Source organism: Argiope bruennichi, chromosome 8 (assembly GCF_947563725.1).
Source record: "Argiope bruennichi chromosome 8, qqArgBrue1.1, whole genome shotgun sequence".
Classification (NCBI taxonomy): domain Eukaryota; kingdom Metazoa; phylum Arthropoda; class Arachnida; order Araneae; family Araneidae; genus Argiope; species Argiope bruennichi.
The window spans coordinates 23,949,771-23,963,096 of NC_079158.1; the positions used below are offsets into that span (position 1 = coordinate 23,949,771).

General features: G+C 25.4%; 1 protein-coding gene across 4 annotated transcripts in view; it reads left to right on the forward strand.

The window, feature by feature from the left end:
- The window catches only part of LOC129981703 (dual 3',5'-cyclic-AMP and -GMP phosphodiesterase 11-like), a 54,218-nt gene extending 41,304 nt beyond the window's left edge, over positions 1 to 12,914 (forward strand). For 2 of the 4 annotated variants that reach the window (XM_056092643.1, XM_056092646.1), the window contains 7 exons: positions 618 to 718; positions 2,547 to 2,634; positions 3,362 to 3,462; positions 8,955 to 9,018; positions 10,211 to 10,285; positions 10,459 to 10,542; positions 11,573 to 12,913. In XM_056092643.1, coding sequence (XP_055948618.1) covers positions 618 to 718; positions 2,547 to 2,634; positions 3,362 to 3,462; positions 8,955 to 9,018; positions 10,211 to 10,285; positions 10,459 to 10,542; positions 11,573 to 11,689 — 630 coding nt within the window. In that variant the 3' untranslated portion in view covers positions 11,690 to 12,913. Of the gene's footprint in view, positions 1 to 617; positions 719 to 2,546; positions 2,635 to 3,361; positions 3,463 to 8,954; positions 9,019 to 10,210; positions 10,286 to 10,458; positions 10,543 to 11,572 lie in introns of all 4 variants that reach the window. The other 2 variants (XM_056092645.1, XM_056092644.1) reach the window with 2 other exon arrangements.
- The last annotated feature ends 412 nt before the right edge of the window (positions 12,915 to 13,326 follow it).

Here is a 13,326-nt window from a genome sequence, read left to right on the forward strand (position 1 = left end):
TTTTCTAAATCTTCTTTTTAAAAATGTGTATTGGTGCAATTAATAAAAAGAATCTCTTACTATTACAAAATTTCATTCTATGTTTCATCAGTTTCAAGTAATGGAAGACTAATTAAACTCTTGATTTAAATCAATTTTTTGTTTAAATTTTTAGGAAATAATATAATTTTGAAAATAATGGATACTTTAATTTGGATTTCACAAATATGCTTTTATATAATGCAAACACATTTTGCATCTGTAACATTAAGGAACTTGGTGCCTGTACTTTCTAGCCGTGGTGGCCTGGGGTAAGAAACCGAAGGACTTCAGGTTCGAAATCCGATTCCACTGAAGAACTGCTGTATAAGTAGGTCCAGTTCAGGTTAAATCCGATGGGGGGTTAATGTTCTGAAGCTGGTGTGGTATGGAAGTTTGGAGAGGGAGTTGTCAGTTTAGGTGTTGTCCTCGTCATTTGACAGCAGTTCAAAATTACGAGGTCCATCCCAAACTAACCCTAGTGTTGCTTTAAAATGGGATGTTAATATAACTAAACTAAGCTTCTACTTTCTTTGACACTATTTGTATTTTATTTAGTTTTAAATTTATATTTAATTGTTTTAAATATACTTGTTTAGATCACAAAGCTCTGGCATGTATTTGGAGAAGTGGAAACTTTGTCTCTTATCATTGCCTGTCTTTGTCATGACAGAGGAACAAACAACTCATTTCAATTAAAGTAAAAGGCAGTTTTAATTTTATGTTATTTTTGATTAATAAAATATGTTTTGGAATTACTGTTCTGTTTCTCTTGATTTCTGTATTTCTGTAAATTTTTCTTGATAAATTATCTTAAATTTTAAAGAATTTACAAAGAAAACTGAATTCTGTCAAGATAATGTGTGCAATCAAATTTCTTTAAATGCTCTATTTAAATGAAAAAAATAATGTGCATTTTATTCTTTTGGATTTTTTGTAAAATTGCCCTTTGTTTTCAAAATAATATTAGAATCATAAATCAAAACCTCTCTGTACTTTATATATATATAATATAGTAGAAAAATTAAATTTTTTTATTTGAGTCTTATACAATTCCACAGACTTTGATGGATTCCAGTGAAATATGGATATATATATTGCTTAGCACTTAAAAAGATTACTAATGCTATTAAAAAATCACTATACCCTTTTAAAAAGAGTGAAAAAATATTTTATTTTTCATCAGTAATTTTAGTAATTATTAGCAATTTGCACAATAATCAGTATTATTGTGCAAAAACCATTTTTATGGCATTACTTATTTCCAGAACTCCACTTTTCACTTATCAATTTCATGTCTGATGAATTATTTCTCTAATTTTAATAATTTTTTTTCCTAAACTAATTTAAATACAATTTATAGCAATTTTTTTGTAATATTTTAGCTTTGTTTTAACTACTTGGTAACTAATTTAAAATACTATTTCTTTTTCTGTTACCAATTGCTTTCGTATCATCAGGGCTCAAACACTTGATGGTTCCTAAAAATTAGAAGTTTGAATGAAGTTTACAAAATCTGCTGGAAAATAAAAAATATTTTTGAAAAACAATAGCCACAACACAAATCATTTTTTAAAATATTTTTTGTTAGCATTTATTGTGTTTCATTTTATGTTAACATTCTTTTGTGTTAGCACTTCACGGAATGCATGTTAGCCATGAAAAATAATTTGTTTGATCATTATCTGAATTTTAGAATTCTATTTTGAGTAGCAGTTGGTAATAAAATGTATTTTGTATTATTAAATCAAGTAAACATTAAGCGTCTGACGAAAAAAACCTTATAAGTTTCCTTATCTTTCAACTCTTTATATTTTAAAATTTATTCTCTTAAAATTACCAATATCCATTTAGAAACTTCATATTTTTTCCTTGGACAAATATATGTTGGCAAATTTTTAGAATGAGAAATTCAAACCATCTTTATAAATATGCTTCAAATGTTCAAACTAATAATGCCATTTATCTGAAAGTTTTAAAATGGTAATAAGTTAATTAGCACCTATTTAAGTTAAAGATCTTAAAACTTCTTAAGGGGTTGAATTTCGAAATTCGAAAACTGTATGACATGGAAGTATAAATATTTTTCTTTTTTTTTTTTCCTTGCATACATATAAAACAAATAAATACAGATGGAGTTGCAGCAAATTTATTATTCTAAGTTAACTTAATAGCTTAGCATTATTAATAAATACAATTGGTTTTTAAAGATAAGCTCAACTAAATTGAATATAATTTAAATTTTGTTGAAAAAATTAAAAATCTCTAGTACATGAGTAGAAGGCATTGGGAAAGATAATTATGTGCCTTCAATATTATTATCTTCAAAGATTTTGGTGGAAATACACAAAAGTCGATGTTTGATGTATGAAAATAATCTAGATAAATAATCTTTCATATTAAAATTAACTTTCAATCTAATTTCTGTTTTATTTGTATATTCATGCTGAACTAACCCTGTTTCTTATTTTTGTGAAAATTTACACCTAGAAAATTATTTATCTCTATAGCAATAATTTATTTTCTAGACCATGTTCCACTTTGGCCCAGCTGTACTCAACTTCTACAATGGAACATCATCTTTTTGATCAATTTATTATTTTATTGAATAGTGAGGTAACATCTTATTACTTTAGCTTTAGTATGATTTCAAGATATATAGTTTTTTTTTCTTTTGATTTATCTTAAAAATTCTCACTGGAATTTCTACATGCAAAAACTGAAAATAATTTTATTTACTTGCATGTTGGCATTTTATTGAGTGCTAATATGGAATGTATATATTATTTCTTGGTTTAATTTTCACACCATCTAAGCATCAACATTCAGTTTGATGTAATGTTTGTAGTCTTTGTTATATATATTAACTGTTAGAGATACTTGAAATTTTGCTAAAAAATACTGAAGCATAAGCAAGGTTATAGTGAAAATTTCTTGACAAGTCATTAATCAACTTTATTATTAAGAAATGGAATGGAAATATTGTCATTTTAAGCAATATTATGTTTATCAACTATAATTAGGAATTATGTAAAAATATTCTATTGTCTATTCTCTTAAATATTTTAAATAAATTACATCATTTAAACATAAGTAATCATGATAAATATATCTATTTTTGGAATTTAAGATATGAAAATACTTTTTATTTGATATTCATGTTGAATTTTACTTATTATTTGCATCAAATTATTTGTAAAGAAAATTATTTCTCAGTGAAAATTATTTCCTTTACTAATTTATCACATATTTTGTAAGTAATGTTTAAGGCATTGATGACTTTGTTGATACCTGATAGCCAAAATTGCTAATTAGTTTTGATTTAATATTTATCTCATTACAGGGAAATCGAATTCTTGATAGTTTGTCTCCTGATGAATATTCAACTGTTGTGAATGTGATTGAAGATGCAATTTGGGTGACAGATTTAGCTGTCTATTTTAGGTAAGTATCATCTGTATTTACTGTTGGAAATGTTGATTTTTTTTGTTGAAATGATTATTGGTGATTGATTTGTTAAGCTTAAATTACCTTCATATATCTAACCAATATCACATTTTATTTCTTAATCATTCCACTTTCCACTCTTTGCATAACATATTCGAACAAAAGTCTTGAATTAAATAACTACATAGCTAAATTTATTCTATTCTTACTGTCATCACTAAAATATTAAATCTCTGTTGAGTATCATAAATAGATTGCTTGGGTTTGTTATGATAAAAATGATAATTGACAGAAAATAAAGTAAACTTAAATATTTCAAGAGATAAAAAGATGATAAATTTCTCCAATGAAATTAATTCTTAGTGCTTTAAAATTCATATATGGCTTGATATTTCATAATTGTGCTCAATTGTAATTAAATTGACTTTAGTGCTCCAAATAGAGATATTTCTTTATATTTATTAAAATTTATAAATGCAAAAATTATAAAATTGAATACCTTTTGAGTAAATTCAGTTAATTATTTATCATTTTTAAAAGTTAGTTTTAAAACAAGATATTTTATTATTTTATGAAATTAATTTTGGTAAGTATATTGTAAGTTATAATTATATCTATCAAAATATTTTAAAAGTTGATTTAAATATTAAACAGAGAAATTTTCTTCATATTTTCCTTATGGATGACTTCATTCTTGTATTTAATTATGTTTATTGCATCAAACATGATTAAATAAAAGAGTGCAATTATCAAATATTATTTAAAAATATAATTCTTAAAAAAATTTTTAAAATTAAATGTCAAATATCTAAAAACATTATTATTGCATCCTTAAAATGGGTAACAATTGGACAGTAATTTTGTGTATTTTGAAATTTCATTCCAATAAAAGGCAAAATAACATGCTAGGGAGGAGAAAATTAAATATTTATAAACATGAGCACTTGCAGAAAGAGTAGCCAAAATTGATTATAATATTAATTATCAAGAAATTTTGATCCACTTTTCTTCAGCTGTTTCTTTAATTAAAGCAATTTAGAAAATAATAAACAATAGATAATTATCATAATTTTACTAAGAAATTATACAATTTTAAACATTTTGAAGGTAAAGAATAAAAATTTGATGTCTGGATGTTTCATGAAAAATTTAAAGATCTAAATTTTCTATCTGTAAATAATTGCTAAAACAAAAGGGAAAGATTTTATTTGTGAAATTTCACATTTTTTTTATAATAGAAAGATAATTTACATATAATAATAAGAAGAAAATTTGAACTTATGCTTGATTCTTCTGGCTTATTGCATTAAATATTTCATTCTATATGTAATTTTTTTTCCTTATGCAATTTGTAGAAAAAAATACCAGCCTAAATAATTATTTTTAAAACACTCTTTATTTTGAAATATAATGAAACCTTATTAAAATTAGCAAGATAAATTTAATATCTATTTTCACTTTTAATCCTAAACAACTAAATCATATCTTATTATATGCAATTATATAAAAGAAAAGGATTGCTATAAAATCTTGTTTAAAATTAATTTTGGAAAACTTATTAAAATTAAAGAAAGAATTTATTCTAAATAAAAACTGGTATAATTGAAAAGGTAATTTAAAATGGTGTAAATGTGGCTATATTTATTAAATGATATAAGTGAAATATGTAGAAATAACTTTTGTGCTATTAAATTATTCTGGAAAAACATGTGAGCCGCTACTACCCAGGAAGTAACTAAACATCAATTTTGATTATTCTATTCTATGTAGCATTTCGAATTATTTTTAAAATGTGCAATTTTTAGATAGTATATCTTCCTTAAGATATTACCATGTTAAAAATATTGTGGCGAAAGAGAAGTGCAGAATAAATGATCACTATAATAGAGATAATATGGTTTTTCCTATGAAAGAAATCATATACCATGGCATGATGATAAATGAATAATATTCAGAAAAATGCATAAATTTATTAATAGCATATTAAAAGCTTCAAGTAAAATATGATCTAATTTGAATGAAGTGAAAGCCTTTAAAAATGCTTTAGTGTGATTGGTAAATTTAAAACACTTCAGCATAAAAGTTTCTTTTTAAAGCACAGTTACTATACCGTTTACTGCATATAAAACATCCATCCGAGTTGCCATATTTTAGAGTTCTTGTTGATCAGTAAGTGATGTCATCAGAATGATTGTTGAAAAAAAAATCAAAATTTTGCTTTTTTTATTATTTATTTTATATTCTATTGAATTTGAATTATTATTTTATCTGAAAAAACTTATTATTTGAAAAGACAGCATAACATATAATTCATGACATTGTTTAATATTATTTTTTTATAATGATATCATAATTATTACGGTCAAGTAATAATTTGTTTTTGAATATTCATTTATGCGCTATTCTGGAGCAATATGAAAGCTGCTTTTGGACAGATCTCTTAATTAGGTAACATTGTCAGATGATGAGGATGACACCTGAGCCTGTATTCCCTTTTCTAAACTTCAATATCATATGAGAAGAGTGATGTTAGACACTTGGTGTCAGATTTATGTACATTAGGTCCACATGCATGATGGTCCATCAGTGAGATTCACTTTCCACCTGGGAATACTTTAATTATGAAGCTGAAATCATATCAACCAGGTATACTGGAAGGGAAAGAAAAATTTGTTTATGAGAAAAAGAGACTAAAGAGAATGGTTTTGGAATCTAATTTTTGGATTAATTTAAATCATCTGAGTCAATTTTGCTTAAATTAGTGTTTAGTGTTCATATTGTAATCTTCTAAAACTCTAAAGACAATAATGTCTTTGCTTGCAATGCTCTAAGAAATTGTTGCTCTTCTATATAATACAGCATCACAATTAAACATAATCAGGAACTTTCAACGTTTTTGTCAAGAAAAAATAAACCATTAAGCATGTACCATCAATTACATTTAAATTTTAGTCAAAAGAACAAGAATACCAACTGAAAAGCAGGCCATATCACCAAATGAAAAGACAGGTTAGGTATTCAAGATTCATTGTCCAGAACAGTATTTCTCAATATTTTTTATTTGTATACTCCTTGATCTATTGCCACTGGCCCACTTACCCCAAACCTTATTAATGATAGAGTAACAGTATATTATATATATAAGCCAATAATTCATGCAAAAATGACATATATTGGCAGCTATACACATTTCTGTAAATTATATACACATATAATATATACAATCACAAAACAATAATAAAGGTGGAAATAAAATGTAAAGCAGAATGTGAAAAACAGCAATCAACGCATTAATCAACGCAGCAATCATAATTAATTCTCATCAGGGGATGAAATTAATCTGCACTCCGAAAGTAATTTTAGCATTTTCTGGAAACAATATTGAACAATGAAGTCAAGAGATGCTGCCTTTGCTAGAGAAGGCCAAAATTTACCTACTACATTGACTATTTCTTTATGATTAATTTCCACATCTTTCTATGAATTTAGCTTTTTGTGCATTCATTTCATATGAATTTTATATCTTTTCTTCCCTCTTTCTTAATAAGTTTTAGGTATTCTTCTTCTTTAATCCAATTTATGTTTGTTTCTCATTTTGTTTTAGTTATTTTATTTTTACTTGTTTCTTTTTTTGTTTGTTTGTATTATGAAAAGGGAAAAAGCACATTTAATGAGAGCATTAAGTCTTCCCTTAGAGTAAATGTATTTATACCAAATACAATGCAGTAGAAAATAATTTACTTATATTTAGTGCCCATATCTACTACCACATTTAATAATTACTTGCAAGTTAAGTATCTTTAATTTGTTGCCAATAAAGCAAATATTTACAATTTTATATATTATAAATATTTATAATATTATACAATATGTTTAAAATGTTAAATAACATAAAAACTATGACTATTTAATGTTTTAACTTTCCTTCAGGCTCTAATTTTAATTACATGATATCAGATGGTATTTAAAATTTTAGGGTCTTCACTGTTTATAAGTTAGAAAACAGTACAAATTCATTAGAAAAAGGTACAATTTAAGACTGATATTAAATATTCTTTTTCTTACTTGAGCATATGAACCACATTACTAAAGCAGAATTATTTCAACTTATTAAATATGCTCAATTTCACATTTTTAATTGAAGAAATGCAGCTTCTTATGAGTTTTTAAAATCTTCTACCGGCAACAATTCAACATCTGACGATACTTGAATGTGCAAAGAATGACTTTCTACAAACTTGTTGGGACAACTTTTTGTATTTCAATCGTTTGAAGGGTTAACAGATAGGTTCATTTTTGGTTCTCATTGTATTCATGAACTTTAAGTTAATCTCCTTTGGTATTGGTAATTTCCTTAGAAAAGTAAATAATTTGAAAATATAAGTATTGTAATCTGTTTAGTGCTGTTTTCTGCTTTTTAGAAGGAGGAGTACATGTTTTTATATGATTAATACAGGAAGATATAATTGGCAAAGAGAAGACAATAGAGATTACTCAGAATAAATTCTTGTTGGTTAAATTGATTAAATTTTCTTTTTAATTTAAAAATAAAATTCAAAAAAAACTTCCTTAAACTATTATTTAAATTTTTAAATCTTATTTAAGTAATTTTTGTGTGTAAATTTATTAATAAAGGAATAATGGATGTATTAAATTATCATATTTATGTTAGCTATTTAGCACACAAGATATTTATTTCATCTTCAATAATTTATGATTTTTATTTTCATAAATAAATGTTTTTACTAATAATATATTAATTTGAATATGAAGGATTATTTTTCGTTACTTTTGCAAATACTAAAATATATATTATATTTTTCCTTGCATAGCATTAAGATTTTATACTTGTAATAAGTAGAAAATTATAAAATATCGCTCATTAATTTATTTTGTGAAAATATAGTCAAAATAACAAATTATGTGTTGAAATACCTTACAGCTTTAAATAATATATGAAATTTATTTTTTAAGATCATTTATTGGATCAATTTTATAAATGCATGTTTCTAAGTGGGATATTGAGAAAGGAAGGAATGATCAAATATATTTCTTATGAAAGTACACTCTAAATTCTTTTAAAGAATGTTTTAGTTTTCATAATCATGAAAAAATTGGAGAAGAGAGAAATTGGTAACATCTATAAACTGAAAAAAATGAATGAATAAATAAATAAACTAAATAAAAAAAAAATCAACAAAAATCAATTTTGTCAAAAAAAAAAAAAAAAAAAGCCTCAGTTATTCTCTGCATTAAGGAGCAATGAAGACTATTAATCTTTTTTCAATTTTTTTTTTCCGATTTGAAGAAACTTAAAAATTAATACAGTGCATGAAATATTAGATAGATATTAAGTGACATAAAATGCTTCACTTAATATCTATCTTCAATGAATTAGTTTACTGTAAAAATGTTTTTAATTAAATAAAATTTCTCATTGCTTTCATTTATATATTTGACATCTTTTAAGTATAAATTACAATTTTCAGAGCCATGTTAATGATAGTTTGTGGTATTGCTGCTAATACTAAGCCAAGGGAAAGTCAGAGAACTGTAAGTTTATTTTTGACTTTTACATAAATGAATTAATATGTATATAAAACAAACATATACATAAGGCAATATTATGTTATTAATGATAATCAAATAAATTGCCAAAAATATCTTGGGATCTTATTTAATGTTTAATTCGTTTTGTATCATGTATACCATTTACTGACTGTATTGAGAGACATGCATTTTCAAGTACCCCACATAAAAGTGTTTAAAGGGGGGGGGGGGAAATCCTGAAAAATATAAATGTTTCTTTTCAAGGATTTTATTTTGAAGCTTATATTGGTCTGAAATTAACTTATATAATAATAATATAATTCATTTTAAATATATGTATTTTATTAATTTTGTTTTTATTTCTTTTCATTGTGCTTTTGAGAATATTTTTGTTGTTTGTAATGATATAGAAATGTATGCATAATTGATGGAGGTGTATATTTTTAATTTATGTTCATTCAGGTGCTTTTATTGTCAGAAAAGAAAAATTTTCGAATTCATTGTGTAAAACATTAATCATTCTTTGAGGATACAATGCTTATGCATAAGCATTTACTGTACTGTTACTGTACATTTACTGTAATGCAATTTACTGTACCTTGAGTATATCATTTTTTTATCTATTAACATACTTCTTATTGTTTTCTAAGGATTCATTCAATAAATGCAGCTGCAGTGATCTCCCCAAAAGTTTCTCTCTTACTTTTTAATAAAAGTATTATTTCACAGAACACTTTGCATGGGATTGGTGTACAATAGTTACAAAATATTAACCTTTGGTGTGAATTTAACATTTTTACTAATTCTATCATGTCAGTCTTGGCAAATTTTTTGGCTATTAATCCCTGGCATGTCATTAATAGTAACCAAAAATCGAATTTGTGATTGAGAATCATTACTTCCAAAAAATAATTTGCACATTTGCTCCTCATGTTTTCTTACTTATTCTTAAATACTATGCAAAATTTTATGATGTTATATTTCAATTTTATTTACTAATTTTATATAATAGTATTATATTTGGCTGCCATAAAAATGTGAGACAAGTTTGCCTATGTTTCATCTAATATCCAATTCAATTTGAAAGAAACTGATTAACTTTTGACACAAACACTTAGGATATTATTTTTTTCTACTTTATTTCCTGATCATTATTTCTATATTAATTATTAATACTTTTAAAATCTTTTTGAAGGTAGCAGAACTAGTTGCTAGTGAATTTTTCCAGCAGAGTGATATTGAAAGAGAAAAGCTAAGAATTCAGCCTATAGTATGTCTCTAATTTTTAAACATAAAAACATAATCTTTATTTAAAATTAAAGATTTTATTAAACATTTAGATTTATGAATTATGAAAAAAGTAGAAAATATATAGTTTTCAATTTGTAGAAGTATTTAAATTATGAGAAAAATAATAAGCATTCTGCATATATTTTTTTTCAGGACATGATGAATTGTGGCAAAAAGAATGAATTACAATTGATGCAGATCCTGTTTATTGATTTCATATGTGCTCCCATTTATGAGGTTTTTATAAATTTTTCTGGAGATTTTGTTGTGTTTAAAATATTATAATTGCTTCTTATATTTGCTTTCTATAATGCAATGATAAATCTTTCTTATATACAGAATTTTTAAAAATGTATTTATCCTTGTTTGAAAAATGGCCAAATTAACATAATATTTTCTCACTTTCATCTTCCAATGGGTGAACTAGTTTCTTTATGTCCCCACTTTAGCTGTACTATTATATTTTGTAGTATCAATTATCCATATTTTAAATTCCATCTTTTTTTTTTCACTCTTGAATTTTACTTTATGTACATTGGGTGCACGAACTTGTCAAAATTCTCAATTTACTTTTACATACTTTTAAAGATCACTGGTTCTGATTCACAGAATCAAACAACTCCGTTTTTTCACCATTTTTTAATTTTTCTATTAAATCTCTTTGATAAATAAGATACTAAAATGTGCAAATTTTGTACATCAAAGTTTTGCCAAAAGTTTCATGATATCGGCTCACATTCAAAGCTTGGTAGCATGTTTGGTGCTCCATAGTCCTTCTATCCAAAATCTTAAACTATTCCAAATTTATTTTTATTGAATGTTGCGTAAAAAAAAAGATTGTAAATGTAGTTACTCCTTGTCTTATAACAGAGGCTATTTATTAAAATATAATTTGAATTTTCAAAATAACAATTATTTAAAAATGACCAATTTACTTTGGCTCTTTGTTTTCATAGTATACATTTCAGATCAAAATTATGCATTATTTGTAATATGAAAAGCCTGAAATATGGAGGTGAAATTGACAGTTTTATTCATCTGTCATAATTTGAATTTTACTTGAAATGTTAATTATTCCCCAAAAGCATATTGATTGTAAAATTCAGTTTGTTTTCCTGAATGATTTTTTAATTTATGATTCTTTATAATAAAAACTGACATTCATTTTATAACGGCTGTTTTTTTTAAGCTGATTCAATTATACATTCATCCTTTATAGTTAAAATTAATTAATAATTCATATGATGGTTTTTTGTGGGATTTACAGGCATTTGTAAAGATGTATGATAAACTGCAACCCTTGTTGGATGTTGTGAAGCAAAACAGAGAACAATGGCTAAAATTGGCAAAAGAAAAAAACTCCTGGAATCATCAAGACAGTTGAATTTTACATTTTTGCCGTAATGACATACGTTTACAATACAAGGCTGTGGAAACTATGTTCCTTTATGTCCAAATCATTCTAATAAGTAACTTACTCTATGACATTATTTTGTTGGCCACTTACTTCACAACACGTACTACACTCCAAAGACTTTCCATGATCATATTTCACAGGATGTTCACCTTCCTTTGGGTGTTGGAAAACCAATGAAGTGTTTACAAAGGATTGTGAATATTTACTATTGAGTATGATTTATTACATGCTGGTGTTTATTACATTTATTACATACTGGTGATTTATTACATGCTGGTGATTTATTACATGCTAGTGTTTATTACATTATTATATGCTGATGATTTATTACATGCATTTCTTCATGGGAGGTGGAAGATACTTTTCATATAGCTGAGGCTCTAAGTTTTAGAAATTAAGGTTATAGAGAGGAGATTCAGTGGCATTTTATAAAATTATCTTTATTAGCCCTATGAGCCCTGACCGCCCGATATCGCCATGTTCGACAGGAGCCGAACTCGGGGCTTTATGGCTTTTAAATGAGTGCTCGTCGAGAAATACCTTTCCCCCCTTTAACTCATTTGAATTTATTTAACCGCCCCAAAGTGCCTGCGTCAGACCCCTATCGAACGGGGTCGATATCGGGCAGGCAGGGTTCATAAGGTTAAATTGCAAAATGATTTAACCAGAATGCTTTTGGGAAGAAAAAACTTTTTTCTAAAAAAAGTGAATTATTTCTTTAGCAGTTTGTTTTAATAAATTGCTCAATAGTATTGTTTCAGTATTGGCCAGCATTCAGTATTTTGAGCAGTATCGTGGAAATATTGTATATCTTATACATGCTAAATGGAGTAGTATCATTATAAAATATTTTAAGAAAAATATATTGCTTCTATCAAATGAAATACAGAGATAGCTTTTTATGTTCCCATTAATATGTTTCAATTAGTTTTAAATAATGAGTGTCATAATATTTAAATAATTTTGATTTTATATCCTAGATTCAAAGTTGATCTTAAATGAATGTTTTTGCATTTTCCTTATAAGCTGAAAATAATTTTTCATAATTGTGAAATAAAATGCATTGATGGTTTGTCTTGAACAAGCCTCGGAACTTCCGGTCATTTGTATTTTGTTTTATCAACTTAATAAAATATTATTTTGTTATTTATAAAATGCCTGATCCTATAATAAAAAAATATTCAGATTGTGCAAAAAAGTTGCCTTTTTAAAAAAATATTTTGTTTAAAATAATTTAAATTTTTTTATTTATAATTTCAACTTGCCACTATATTTACATTTAAAAATTGCTTTCATAGTAATTAAATTAAAATCAATAAAAATATAATGTTTTTATAGTTTGGAAGAGGAAAGGCAGTCTGAGAATTATAAACCTAAGTGGATTCAATTCTGATCCTCTTGCAGAGAAAATGCAACTGACAAAATTTTCGCAATCTGTATAAATAAAAGTGAAAAGCTAAATAAACCACATATTTAAGAACTCTAAACTAAAGAATACAATTTCTTCAAATTTTGTATGCAAATACTATAAAACACGAGTTTCAAGATGATAATGAATTACTTTTTATTAATTCTTGAAGCTATAAATCTGCCAGGGCTCACTT